Consider the following 15,096-nt stretch of genomic DNA (forward strand, 5'->3'; position numbering starts at 1 on the left):
TGGTTTCGGGATGCAGTAGGGGGAGGGGAGATTTTGAAGCTTGTGAAGTTCACCTGCACATCCGACAATGTGGTATACTGCATCCGCTGTACCCGGTGTGGCTACCTCTACATTGGGGAAACCAAGCGGAGGCTTGAGGACCGCTTTGCAGAACACCTCCGCTCGGTTCGCAATAAACAACTGCACCTCCCAGTCGCGAACCATTTCAGCTCCCCCTCCCATTCCTCAGATGACATGCCCATCCTTGGCCTCCTGCAGTGCCACAATGATGCCACCCGAAGGTTGCAGGAACAGCAACTCATATTCCACTTGGGAACCCTGCAGCCCAATGGTATCAATGTGGACTTCACATGCTTCAAAATCTCCCCTCCCCCTACCACATCTCAAAACCAGCCCAGCTCGTCCCCGAGATAATGGGAACTGCAGATGCTGGAGAAACCGAGATAATAAAGTGTGGAGCTGGATGAGCACAGCAGGCCAAGCAGCATCTTAGGAGCACAAAAGCTGACGTTTTGGGCCGAGACCCTTCATCAGAAATAAAAGCTTCTTTTCTGCCTCCCTAGCCTGTTCTTCTTTCCACCTACCCTGTCCTCCCACCTACTCCATCCTCCTACCTCAAGCCCCACCCCCATCTCCTACCTATTAACCTCATCCCACCTCTTTGACCTGTCCGTCCTCCCTGGACTGACCTATCTACTCCCTACCTCCCCTCCTACACGTACCTTTACTGGCTCCATCCCTGCCTCTTTGACCTGTTTGTCTCCTGTCCACCTATACTCTCCTCTATCCATCTTCTAACCGCCTCCCCCTCTCTCCCTATTTATTTACGAACCCCCTTCCCCTCCCCCATTTATGAAGAAGGGTCTAGGCTCGAAACATCAGCTGCCCTGCTCCTCTGATGCTGCTTGGCCTGCTGTGTTTATCCAGCTCTACACCTTGTTATCTCAGATTCTCCAGCATCTGCAGTTCTTACTTTCTCTTCATCTTAGCTATCCTGCCATTCCTACTATTACTAGCACGTGGATCTGGTTAGAATTCTGAGATTATGATCTTTGATGTCCTACTTTTTAGTTTAAGTCCAAACTGCCTGAATTCAGCTTGTAGGACCTCATCCCGTTTATTACCTATATCATTGGTGCCGATATGCACCACGACAGCCAGCTGTCTACCTTCCCCCTCCAGAGTGCCCTGCAGCCATCTGTGACATTCTTAACCCCCGCACCAGGGAGGCAACATGCTGAACTCTTGTTTGCAGCTGCAGAAATGCTTGTCTATTCCCCCTACAATTGAATCCCCTAATCACTATCACTCTGCCACTCTTTTTCCTGTCCTCCTGTACAACAGAGCCAGCCACAGTGCCATGAACCTGACTGCTGCCACCTACCCCTGACTTTTTAATTCATTCACAGAATGAGGGCATCGCTGACCAGGCAGCATTTATTGAGTCAACCACATTTCTGTGTGTCTGGAGTTACATGTAGTCCAGACCAGGTAAGGATGGCAGCTTCGTTCCCAAAAGAACATTGCTGAGCCGGCATGTTTTTCCTAACAGTCCACAATGGATTCATGGTCATCATTAGATTCTTAATTCCGGATATTTATTGAATTCAAATTCCACCATTTGCCATGGCAGGATTCGAACCCAGGTCCCCAGAATGTTATCTGAGTCTGAGGATCAACAAAATAAAAACCAAAAGAACTGCAGATGCTGTAAATCAGGAGCAAAACCAAAGTTGCTGGAAAAGCTCAGCAGGTCTGGCAACATCTGTGAAGGAAAAAATTGAGTTAACATTTGGGTCTGGTGACCCTTCCTCAGAACAGACCCCTCCTCGGACAACCAGACCTGAAATGTTAACTCTGTTTTTCTTTTCACACATGCTGCCTGACCTGCTGAGCTTTATCGGCAACTTTATTTTTGTTCCTGATTTACACCATCTGCAGCTTTGTTTTTGTTCTCTGGATTAACAGTTTAGCGATAGTACCACTAGGCCAATGCCTCCCCTGGTGAGCCATCTCCCCCAACAGTATCCAAAATGGTTTACCTGCTTTGGAGGGAGGTGACTGCAGGGGATGCCTGCACTACCTTCCTACGCTTCAACTATCTATTGGTCACCCATTCCCTATCTTCCTCAGTATTTTTTATCTGCAAGGTGACCAACTTGAAATTTCTGAAGAAGGGTCCCAACCCGAAGCGTCGGCTTTCCTGCTCCTCTGACGCTGTCTGGCCTGCTGTGTTCCTCCAGCTCCACACCGTGTTAGCACAGTTAAGCAGCCTTTTCAAGCTCCAATGCTTCTTTAATTAATAAACAGATGTGTGAAAACAAAAAAGTAGCAGACATGCCTGAGAAAGACACAGGCTTTTGTAGAAGGAGGATCTGGTCCCAGAGTGGGCCATGAACAATCGATGGTGAGGTTCTGTAGATAGCACGCTGTGTATCTTGGCATGTCTTTGCAAATGCGTCCTTTTAATTCTTTGCTCAGGTTTCTGACCTGGACTCCAAAAACAGAATTGGAAATGATGAAATGGGAAAAGTGATCCGCCGGCGGCACCAGTTAGCGCTGATAGACTGTACTGATGCACACGGCAACACACCGCTGTCAGAGGCTTCCGGTGGGGGGCATCCTGAGGCCATTCGGTTCTTGATTGAGAAAGGCGCTAACCTCAACTCAAAGGTATCGGACAACTAGTAAAGGAGAAAGAGCAGCTCATGACCTTTCATCTCTGCAAGTTTTGCGATGTTACATGTGTCTTCATGCTTCTTCCCATGTGTGACTGTGTTGATCCATGTTTTCCCCATCTCCCCAACTCTCTTTATGTATCCTCATGTCTCTCTCCATGTCCTCAGCCCTTGTCAGTCTCAGTCTGTTCCACTGCCTCTCTGTAAGACCCCTTTTGATTCTCTCAGTGCCTCCATTTCTTTGTGAGTCTCTGTGCGTTTGTCTCAGGGTCCTCATGGGTTCCCTGTGCTTGTGTGTGTGCTCCGGATATCCCCCATGTGTTGCTGTGTCCCCTGCATCTCTGCGTGGTTCCCCCATTTCTCCATATGTCCCCACCCACCCCATGTCTCCATGTGCCCTAAGATGCTGTGGAGTACAAAGAGCAAAAAACGATACAGCCGAGGAACAGGCTCTTTGGCCCTCCAAGCCTGCACCAACTCATTCTGTCCTTCCACACTAAAACTGTCTTCACTTACAGGATGCCTATTCCTTTAATCCCTTCCTGTTCATTCTGTCCTTCCACACTAAAACTGTCTTCACTTACAGGATGCCTATTCCTTTAATCCCTTCCTGTTCATTCTGTCCTTCCACACTAAAACTGTCTTCACTTACAGGATGCCTATTCCTTTAATCCCTTCCTGTTCATTCTGTCCTTCCACACTAAAACTGTCTTCACTTACAGGATGCCTATTCCTTTAATCCCTTCCTGTTCATTCTGTCCTTCCACACTAAAACTGTCTTCACTTACAGGATGCCTATTCCTTTAATCCCTTCCTGTTCATTCTGTCCTTCCACACTAAAACTGTCTTCACTTACAGGATGCCTATTCCTTTAATCCCTTCCTGTTCATTCTGTCCTTCCACACTAAAACTGTCTTCACTTACAGGATGCCTATTCCTTTAATCCCTTCCTGTTCATTCTGTCCTTCCACACTAAAACTGTCTTCACTTACAGGATGCCTATTCCTTTAATCCCTTCCTATTCATTCTGTCCTTCCACACTAAAACTGTCTTCACTTACAGGATGCCTATTCCTTTAATCCCTTCCAGTTCATTCTGTCCTTCCACACTAAAACTGTCTTCACTTACAGGATGCCTATTCCTTTAATCCCTTCCTGTTCATTCTGTCCTTCCACACTAAAACTGTCTTCACTTACAGGATGCCTATTCCTTTAATCCCTTCCTGTTCATTCTGTCCTTCCACACTAAAACTGTCTTCACTTACAGGATGCCTATTCCTTTAATCCCTTCCTGTTCATTCTGTCCTTCCACACTAAAACTGTCTTCACTTACAGGATGCCTATTCCTTTAATCCCTTCCTATTCATTCTGTCCTTCCACACTAAAACTGTCTTCACTTACAGGATGCCTATTCCTTTAATCCCTTCCTGTTCATTCTGTCCTTCCACACTAAAACTGTCTTCACTTACAGGATGCCTATTCCTTTAATCCCTTCCTGTTCATTCTGTCCTTCCACACTAAAACTGTCTTCACTTACAGGATGCCTATTCCTTTAATCCCTTCCTGTTCATTCTGTCCTTCCACACTAAAACTGTCTTCACTTACAGGATGCCTATTCCTTTAATCCCTTCCTGTTCATTCTGTCCTTCCACACTAAAACTGTCTTCACTTACAGGATGCCTATTCCTTTAATCCCTTCCTGTTCATTCTGTCCTTCCACACTAAAACTGTCTTCATTTACAGGATGCCTATTCCTTTAATCCCTTCCTGTTCATTCTGTCCTTCCACACTAAAACTGTCTTCACTTACAGGATGCCTATTCCTTTAATCCCTTCCTATTCATTCTGTCCTTCCACACTAAAACTGTTTTCACTTACAGGATGCCTATTCCTTTAATCCCTTCCTGTTCATTCTGTCCTTCCACACTAAAACTGTCTTCACTTACAGGATGCCTATTCCTTTAATCCCTTCCTGTTCATTCTGTCCTTCCACACTAAAACTGTCTTCACTTACAGGATGCCTATTCCTTTAATCCCTTCCTGTTCATTCTGTCCTTCCACACTAAAACTGTCTTCACTTACAGGATGCCTATTCCTTTAATCCCTTCCTGTTCATTCTGTCCTTCCACACTAAAACTGTCTTCACTTACAGGATGCCTATTCCTTTAATCCCTTCCTGTTCATTCTGTCCTTCCACACTAAAACTGTCTTCACTTACAGGATGCCTATTCCTTTAATCCCTTCCTATTCATTCTGTCCTTCCACACTAAAACTGTCTTCACTTACAGGATGCCTATTCCTTTAATCCCTTCCTATTCATTCTGTCCTTCCACACTATAACTGTCTTCACTTACAGGATGCCTATTCCTTTAATCCCTTCCTATTCATTCTGTCCTTCCACACTAAAACTGTCTTCACTTACAGGATGCCTATTCCTTTAATCCCTTCCTATTCATTCTGTCCTTCCACACTAAAACTGTCTTCACTTACAGGATGCCCATTCCTTTAATCCCTTCCTGTTCATTCTGTCCTTCCACACTAAAACTGTCTTCACTTACAGGATGCCCATTCCTTTAATCCCTTCCTGTTCATTCTGTCCTTCCACACTAAAACTGTCTTCACTTACAGGATGCCTATTCCTTTAATCCCTTCCTATTCATTCTGTCCTTCCACACTAAAACTGTCTTCACTTACAGGATGCCTATTCCTTTAATCCCTTCCTGTTCATTCTGTCCTTCCACACTAAAACTGTCTTCACTTACAGGATGCCTATTCCTTTAATCCCTTCCTGTTCATTCTGTCCTTCCACACTAAAACTGTCTTCACTTACAGGATGCCTATTCCTTTAATCCCTTCCTGTTCATTCTGTCCTTCCACACTAAAACTGTCTTCACTTACAGGATGCCTATTCCTTTAATCCCTTCCTGTTCATTCTGTCCTTCCACACTAAAACTGTCTTCACTTACAGGATGCCTATTCCTTTAATCCCTTCCTGTTCATTCTGTCCTTCCACACTAAAACTGTCTTCACTTACAGGATGCCTATTCCTTTAATCCCTTCCTGTTCATTCTGTCCTTCCACACTAAAACTGTCTTCACTTACAGGATGCCTATTCCTTTAATCCCTTCCTGTTCATTCTGTCCTTCCACACTAAAACTGTCTTCACTTACAGGATGCCTATTCCTTTAATCCCTTCCTGTTCATTCTGTCCTTCCACACTAAAACTGTCTTCACTTACAGGATGCCTATTCCTTTAATCCCTTCCTGTTCATTCTGTCCTTCCACACTAAAACTGTCTTCACTTACAGGATGCCTATTCCTTTAATCCCTTCCTATTCATTCTGTCCTTCCACACTAAAACTGTCTTCACTTACAGGATGCCTATTCCTTTAATCCCTTCCTGTTCAGTCTGTCCTTCCACACTAAAACTGTCTTCACTTACAGGATGCCTATTCCTTTAATCCCTTCCTGTTCATTCTGTCCTTCCACACTAAAACTGTCTTCACTTACAGGATGCCTATTCCTTTAATCCCTTCCTGTTCATTCTGTCCTTCCACACTAAAACTGTCTTCACTTACAGGATGCCTATTCCTTTAATCCCTTCCTGTTCATTCTGTCCTTCCACACTAAAACTGTCTTCACTTACAGGATGCCTTTTCCTTTAATCCCTTCCTATTCATTCTGTCCTTCCACACTAAAACTGTCTTCACTTACAGGATGCCTATTCCTTTGATCCCTTCCTATTCATTCTGTCCTTCCACACTAAAACTGTCTTCACTTACAGGATGCCTATTCCTTTAATCCCTTCCTGTTCATTCTGTCCTTCCACACTAAAACTGTCTTCACTTACAGGATGCCTATTCCTTTAATCCCTTCCTATTCATTCTGTCCTTCCACACTAAAACTGTCTTCACTTACAGGATGCCTATTCCTTTAATCCCTTCCTGTTCATTCTGTCCTTCCACACTAAAACTGTCTTCACTTACAGGATGCCTATTCCTTTAATCCCTTCCTGTTCATTCTGTCCTTCCACACTAAAACTGTCTTCACTTACAGGATGCCTATTCCTTTAATCCCTTCCTGTTCATTCTGTCCTTCCACACTAAAACTGTCTTCACTTACAGGATGCCTATTCCTTTAATCCCTTCCTATTCATTCTGTCCTTCCACACTAAAACTGTCTTCACTTACAGGATGCCTATTCCTTTAATCCCTTCCTATTCATTCTGTCCTTCCACACTAAAACTGTCTTCACTTACAGGATGCCTATTCCTTTAATCCCTTCCTATTCATTCTGTCCTTCCACACTAAAACTGTCTTCACTTACAGGATGCCTATTCCTTTAATCCCTTCCTGTTCATTCTGTCCTTCCACACTAAAACTGTCTTCACTTACAGGATGCCTATTCCTTTAATCCCTTCCTATTCATTCTGTCCTTCCACACTAAAACTGTCTTCACTTACAGGATGCCTATTCCTTTAATCCCTTCCTGTTCATTCTGGCCTTCCACACTAAAACTGTCTTCACTTACAGGATGCCTATTCCTTTAATCCCTTCCTGTTCATTCTGTCCTTCCACACTAAAACTGTCTTCACTTACAGGATGCCTATTCCTTTAATCCCTTCCTATTCATTCTGTCCTTCCACACTAAAACTGTCTTCACTTACAGGATGCCTATTCCTTTAATCCCTTCCTATTCATTCTGTCCTTCCACACTAAAACTCTCTTCACTTACAGGATGCCTATTCCTTTAATCCCTTCCTGTTCATTCTGTCCTTCCACACTAAAACTGTCTTCACTTACAGGATGCCTATTCCTTTAATCCCTTCCTGTTCATTCTGTCCTTCCACACTAAAACTGTCTTCACTTACAGGATGCCTATTCCTTTAATCCCTTCCTGTTCATTCTGTCCTTCCACACTAAAACTGTCTTCACTTACAGGATGCCTATTCCTTTAATCCCTTCCTATTCCTTCTGTCCTTCCACACTAAAACTGTCTTCACTTACAGGATGCCCATTCCTTTAATCCCTTCCTGTTCATTCTGTCCTTCCACACTAAAACTGTCTTCACTTACAGGATGCCTATTCCTTTAATCCCTTCCTATTCATTCTGTCCTTCCACACTAAAACTGTCTTCACTTACAGGATGCCTATTCCTTTAATCCCTTCCTGTTCATTCTGTCCTTCCACACTAAAACTGTCTTCACTTACAGGATGCCTATTCCTTTAATCCCTTCCTGTTCATTCTGTCCTTCCACACTAAAACTGTCTTCACTTACAGGATGCCTATTCCTTTAATCCCTTCCTGTTCATTCTGTCCTTCCACACTAAAACTGTCTTCACTTACAGGATGCCTATTCCTTTAATCCCTTCCTGTTCATTCTGTCCTTCCACACTAAAACTGTCTTCACTTACAGGATGCCTATTCCTTTAATCCCTTCCTGTTCATTCTGTCCTTCCACACTAAAACTGTCTTCACTTACAGGATGCCTATTCCTTTAATCCCTTCCTGTTCATTCTGTCCTTCCACACTAAAACTGTCTTCACTTACAGGATGCCTATTCCTTTAATCCCTTCCTGTTCATTCTGTCCTTCCACACTAAAACTGTCTTCACTTACAGGATGCCTATTCCTTTAATCCCTTCCTATTCATTCTGTCCTTCCACACTAAAACTGTCTTCACTTACAGGATGCCTATTCCTTTAATCCCTTCCTGTTCAGTCTGTCCTTCCACACTAAAACTGTCTTCACTTACAGGATGCCTATTCCTTTAATCCCTTCCTGTTCATTCTGTCCTTCCACACTAAAACTGTCTTCACTTACAGGATGCCTATTCCTTTAATCCCTTCCTGTTCATTCTGTCCTTCCACACTAAAACTGTCTTCACTTACAGGATGCCTATTCCTTTAATCCCTTCCTGTTCATTCTGTCCTTCCACACTAAAACTGTCTTCACTTACAGGATGCCTTTTCCTTTAATCCCTTCCTGTTCATTCTGTCCTTCCACACTAAAACTGTCTTCACTAACAGGATGCCTATTCCTTTGATCCCTTCCTATTCATTCTGTCCTTCCACACTAAAACTGTCTTCACTTACAGGATGCCTATTCCTTTAATCCCTTCCTGTTCATTCTGTCCTTCCACACTAAAACTGTCTTCACTTACAGGATGCCTATTCCTTTAATCCCTTCCTGTTCATTCTGTCCTTCCACACTAAAACTGTCTTCACTTACAGGATGCCTATTCCTTTAATCCCTTCCTGTTCATTCTGTCCTTCCACACTAAAACTGTCTTCACTTACAGGATGCCTATTCCTTTAATCCCTTCCTGTTCATTCTGTCCTTCCACACTAAAACTGTCTTCACTTACAGGATGCCTATTCCTTTAATCCCTTCCTATTCATTCTGTCCTTCCACACTAAAACTGTCTTCACTTACAGGATGCCTATTCCTTTAATCCCTTCCTATTCATTCTGTCCTTCCACACTATAACTGTCTTCACTTACAGGATGCCTATTCCTTTAATCCCTTCCTATTCATTCTGTCCTTCCACACTAAAACTGTCTTCACTTACAGGATGCCTATTCCTTTAATCCCTTCCTATTCATTCTGTCCTTCCACACTAAAACTGTCTTCACTTACAGGATGCCCATTCCTTTAATCCCTTCCTGTTCATTCTGTCCTTCCACACTAAAACTGTCTTCACTTACAGGATGCCCATTCCTTTAATCCCTTCCTGTTCATTCTGTCCTTCCACACTAAAACTGTCTTCACTTACAGGATGCCTATTCCTTTAATCCCTTCCTATTCATTCTGTCCTTCCACACTAAAACTGTCTTCACTTACAGGATGCCTATCCCTTTAATCCCTTCCTGTTCATTCTGTCCTTCCACACTAAAACTGTCTTCACTTACAGGATGCCTATTCCTTTAATCCCTTCCTGTTCATTCTGTCCTTCCACACTAAAACTGTCTTCACTTACAGGATGCCTATTCCTTTAATCCCTTCCTGTTCATTCTGTCCTTCCACACTAAAACTGTCTTCACTTACAGGATGCCTATTCCTTTAATCCCTTCCTGTTCATTCTGTCCTTCCACACTAAAACTGTCTTCACTTACAGGATGCCTATTCCTTTAATCCCTTCCTGTTCATTCTGTCCTTCCACACTAAAACTGTCTTCACTTACAGGATGCCTATTCCTTTAATCCCTTCCTGTTCATTCTGTCCTTCCACACTAAAACTGTCTTCACTTACAGGATGCCTATTCCTTTAATCCCTTCCTGTTCATTCTGTCCTTCCACACTAAAACTGTCTTCACTTACAGGATGCCTATTCCTTTAATCCCTTCCTGTTCATTCTGTCCTTCCACACTAAAACTGTCTTCACTTACAGGATGCCTATTCCTTTAATCCCTTCCTGTTCATTCTGTCCTTCCACACTAAAACTGTCTTCACTTACAGGATGCCTATTCCTTTAATCCCTTCCTATTCATTCTGTCCTTCCACACTAAAACTGTCTTCACTTACAGGATGCCTATTCCTTTAATCCCTTCCTGTTCAGTCTGTCCTTCCACACTAAAACTGTCTTCACTTACAGGATGCCTATTCCTTTAATCCCTTCCTGTTCATTCTGTCCTTCCACACTAAAACTGTCTTCACTTACAGGATGCCTATTCCTTTAATCCCTTCCTATTCATTCTGTCCTTCCACACTAAAACTGTCTTCACTTACAGGATGCCTATTCCTTTAATCCCTTCCTATTCATTCTGTCCTTCCACACTATAACTGTCTTCACTTACAGGATGCCTATTCCTTTAATCCCTTCCTATTCATTCTGTCCTTCCACACTAAAACTGTCTTCACTTACAGGATGCCTATTCCTTTAATCCCTTCCTATTCATTCTGTCCTTCCACACTAAAACTGTCTTCACTTACAGGATGCCCATTCCTTTAATCCCTTCCTGTTCATTCTGTCCTTCCACACTAAAACTGTCTTCACTTACAGGATGCCCATTCCTTTAATCCCTTCCTGTTCATTCTGTCCTTCCACACTAAAACTGTCTTCACTTACAGGATGCCTATTCCTTTAATCCCTTCCTATTCATTCTGTCCTTCCACACTAAAACTGTCTTCACTTACAGGATGCCTATTCCTTTAATCCCTTCCTGTTCATTCTGTCCTTCCACACTAAAACTGTCTTCACTTACAGGATGCCTATTCCTTTAATCCCTTCCTGTTCATTCTGTCCTTCCACACTAAAACTGTCTTCACTTACAGGATGCCTATTCCTTTAATCCCTTCCTGTTCATTCTGTCCTTCCACACTAAAACTGTCTTCACTTACAGGATGCCTATTCCTTTAATCCCTTCCTGTTCATTCTGTCCTTCCACACTAAAACTGTCTTCACTTACAGGATGCCTATTCCTTTAATCCCTTCCTGTTCATTCTGTCCTTCCACACTAAAACTGTCTTCACTTACAGGATGCCTATTCCTTTAATCCCTTCCTGTTCATTCTGTCCTTCCACACTAAAACTGTCTTCACTTACAGGATGCCTATTCCTTTAATCCCTTCCTGTTCATTCTGTCCTTCCACACTAAAACTGTCTTCACTTACAGGATGCCTATTCCTTTAATCCCTTCCTGTTCATTCTGTCCTTCCACACTAAAACTGTCTTCACTTACAGGATGCCTATTCCTTTAATCCCTTCCTGTTCATTCTGTCCTTCCACACTAAAACTGTCTTCACTTACAGGATGCCTATTCCTTTAATCCCTTCCTATTCATTCTGTCCTTCCACACTAAAACTGTCTTCACTTACAGGATGCCTATTCCTTTAATCCCTTCCTGTTCAGTCTGTCCTTCCACACTAAAACTGTCTTCACTTACAGGATGCCTATTCCTTTAATCCCTTCCTGTTCATTCTGTCCTTCCACACTAAAACTGTCTTCACTTACAGGATGCCTATTCCTTTAATCCCTTCCTATTCATTCTGTCCTTCCACACTAAAACTGTCTTCACTTACAGGATGCCTATTCCTTTAATCCCTTCCTATTCATTCTGTCCTTCCACACTATAACTGTCTTCACTTACAGGATGCCTATTCCTTTAATCCCTTCCTATTCATTCTGTCCTTCCACACTAAAACTGTCTTCACTTACAGGATGCCTATTCCTTTAATCCCTTCCTATTCATTCTGTCCTTCCACACTAAAACTGTCTTCACTTACAGGATGCCCATTCCTTTAATCCCTTCCTGTTCATTCTGTCCTTCCACACTAAAACTGTCTTCACTTACAGGATGCCCATTCCTTTAATCCCTTCCTGTTCATTCTGTCCTTCCACACTAAAACTGTCTTCACTTACAGGATGCCCATTCCTTTAATCCCTTCCTATTCATTCTGTCCTTCCACACTAAAACTGTCTTCACTTACAGGATGCCTATTCCTTTAATCCCTTCCTGTTCATTCTGTCCTTCCACACTAAAACTGTCTTCACTTACAGGATGCCTATTCCTTTAATCCCTTCCTGTTCATTCTGTCCTTCCACACTAAAACTGTCTTCACTTACAGGATGCCTATTCCTTTAATCCCTTCCTGTTCATTCTGTCCTTCCACACTAAAACTGTCTTCACTTACAGGATGCCTATTCCTTTAATCCCTTCCTATTCATTCTGTCCTTCCACACTAAAACTGTCTTCACTTACAGGATGCCTATTCCTTTAATCCCTTCCTGTTCAGTCTGTCCTTCCACACTAAAACTGTCTTCACTTACAGGATGCCTATTCCTTTAATCCCTTCCTGTTCATTCTGTCCTTCCACACTAAAACTGTCTTCACTTACAGGATGCCTATTCCTTTAATCCCTTCCTGTTCATTCTGTCCTTCCACACTAAAACTGTCTTCACTTACAGGATGCCTATTCCTTTAATCCCTTCCTGTTCATTCTGTCCTTCCACACTAAAACTGTCTTCACTTACAGGATGCCTTTTCCTTTCATCCCTTCCTATTCATTCTGTCCTTCCACACTAAAACTGTCTTCACTTACAGGATGCCTATTCCTTTGATCCCTTCCTATTCATTCTGTCCTTCCACACTAAAACTGTCTTCACTTACAGGATGCCTATTCCTTTAATCCCTTCCTGTTCATTCTGTCCTTCCACACTAAAACTGTCTTCACTTACAGGATGCCTATTCCTTTAATCCCTTCCTATTCATTCTGTCCTTCCACACTAAAACTGTCTTCACTTACAGGATGCCTATTCCTTTAATCCCTTCCTGTTCATTCTGTCCTTCCACACTAAAACTGTCTTCACTTACAGGATGCCTATTCCTTTAATCCCTTCCTGTTCATTCTGTCCTTCCACACTAAAACTGTCTTCACTTACAGGATGCCTATTCCTTTAATCCCTTCCTGTTCATTCTGTCCTTCCACACTAAAACTGTCTTCACTTACAGGATGCCTATTCCTTTAATCCCTTCCTATTCATTCTGTCCTTCCACACTAAAACTGTCTTCACTTACAGGATGCCTATTCCTTTAATCCCTTCCTATTCATTCTGTCCTTCCACACTAAAACTGTCTTCACTTACAGGATGCCTATTCCTTTAATCCCTTCCTGTTCATTCTGTCCTTCCACACTAAAACTGTCTTCACTTACAGGATGCCTATTCCTTTAATCCCTTCCTATTCATTCTGTCCTTCCACACTAAAACTGTCTTCACTTACAGGATGCCTATTCCTTTAATCCCTTCCTGTTCATTCTGGCCTTCCACACTAAAACTGTCTTCACTTACAGGATGCCTATTCCTTTAATCCCTTCCTGTTCATTCTGTCCTTCCACACTAAAACTGTCTTCACTTACAGGATGCCTATTCCTTTAATCCCTTCCTCTTCATTCTGTCCTTCCACACTAAAACTGTCTTCACTTACAGGATGCCTATTCCTTTAATCCCTTCCTATTCATTCTGTCCTTCCACACTAAAACTCTCTTCACTTACAGGATGCCTATTCCTTTAATCCCTTCCTGTTCATTCTGTCCTTCCACACTAAAACTGTCTTCACTTACAGGATGCCTATTCCTTTAATCCCTTCCTGTTCATTCTGTCCTTCCACACTAAAACTGTCTTCACTTACAGGATGCCTATTCCTTTAATCCCTTCCTGTTCATTCTGTCCTTCCACACTAAAACTGTCTTCACTTACAGGATGCCTATTCCTTTAATCCCTTCCTGTTCCTTCTGTCCTTCCACACTAAAACTGTCTTCACTTACAGGATGCCCATTCCTTTAATCCCTTCCTGTTCATTCTGTCCTTCCACACTAAAACTGTCTTCACTTACAGGATGCCTATTCCTTTAATCCCTTCCTATTCATTCTGTCCTTCCACACTAAAACTGTCTTCACTTACAGGATGCCTATTCCTTTAATCCCTTCCTGTTCATTCTGTCCTTCCACACTAAAACTGTCTTCACTTACAGGATGCCTATTCCTTTAATCCCTTCCTGTTCATTCTGTCCTTCCACACTAAAACTGTCTTCACTTACAGGATGCCTATTCCTTTAATCCCTTCCTGTTCATTCTGTCCTTCCACACTAAAACTGTCTTCACTTACAGGATGCCTATTCCTTTAATCCCTTCCTGTTCATTCTGTCCTTCCACACTAAAACTGTCTTCACTTACAGGATGCCTATTCCTTTAATCCCTTCCTGTTCATTCTGTCCTTCCACACTAAAACTGTCTTCACTTACAGGATGCCTATTCCTTTAATCCCTTCCTGTTCATTCTGTCCTTCCACACTAAAACTGTCTTCACTTACAGGATGCCTATTCCTTTAATCCCTTCCTGTTCATTCTGTCCTTCCACACTAAAACTGTCTTCACTTACAGGATGCCTATTCCTTTAATCCCTTCCTGTTCATTCTGTCCTTCCACACTAAAACTGTCTTCACTTACAGGATGCCTATTCCTTTAATCCCTTCCTGTTCATTCTGTCCTTCCACACTAAAACTGTCTTCACTTACAGGATGCCTATTCCTTTAATCCCTTCCTATTCATTCTGTCCTTCCACACTAAAACTGTCTTCACTTACAGGATGCCTATTCCTTTAATCCCTTCCTGTTCATTCTGTCCTTCCACACTAAAACTGTCTTCACTTACAGGATGCCTATTCCTTTAATCCCTTCCTGTTCATTCTGTCCTTCCACACTAAAACTGTCTTCACTTACAGGATGCCTATTCCTTTAATCCCTTCCTGTTCATTCTGTCCTTCCACACTAAAACTGTCTTCACTTACAGGATGCCTATTCCTTTAATCCCTTCCTGTTCATTCTGTCCTTCCACACTAAAACTGTCTTCACTTACAGGATGCCTATTCCTTTAATCCCTTCCTGTTCATTCTGTCCTTCCACACTAAAACTGTCTTCACTTACAG

The 15,096-nt window shown here is 42.6% G+C and overlaps 1 protein-coding gene across 5 annotated transcripts in view; it reads left to right on the forward strand.

Annotated features, from left to right (window-relative positions):
- LOC125463096 (IQ motif and ankyrin repeat domain-containing protein 1-like) overlaps positions 1-15,096 on the forward strand; it is a 297,864-nt gene that overhangs the window by 117,653 nt on the left and 165,115 nt on the right. For 4 of the 5 annotated variants that reach the window (XM_059640908.1, XM_059640902.1, XM_059640905.1 and 1 more), the window contains one exon: positions 2,482-2,673. The exons of the other annotated variant lie outside the window; for it this stretch is intronic. In XM_059640908.1, the coding sequence (XP_059496891.1) occupies positions 2,482-2,673 (192 nt within the window). The remainder of the gene's footprint in view (positions 1-2,481; positions 2,674-15,096) is intronic. 5 annotated transcript variants of the gene reach the window in all.

Source organism: Stegostoma tigrinum, chromosome 2 (genome assembly GCF_030684315.1).
Source record: "Stegostoma tigrinum isolate sSteTig4 chromosome 2, sSteTig4.hap1, whole genome shotgun sequence".
NCBI classification, from domain to species: domain Eukaryota; kingdom Metazoa; phylum Chordata; class Chondrichthyes; order Orectolobiformes; family Stegostomatidae; genus Stegostoma; species Stegostoma tigrinum.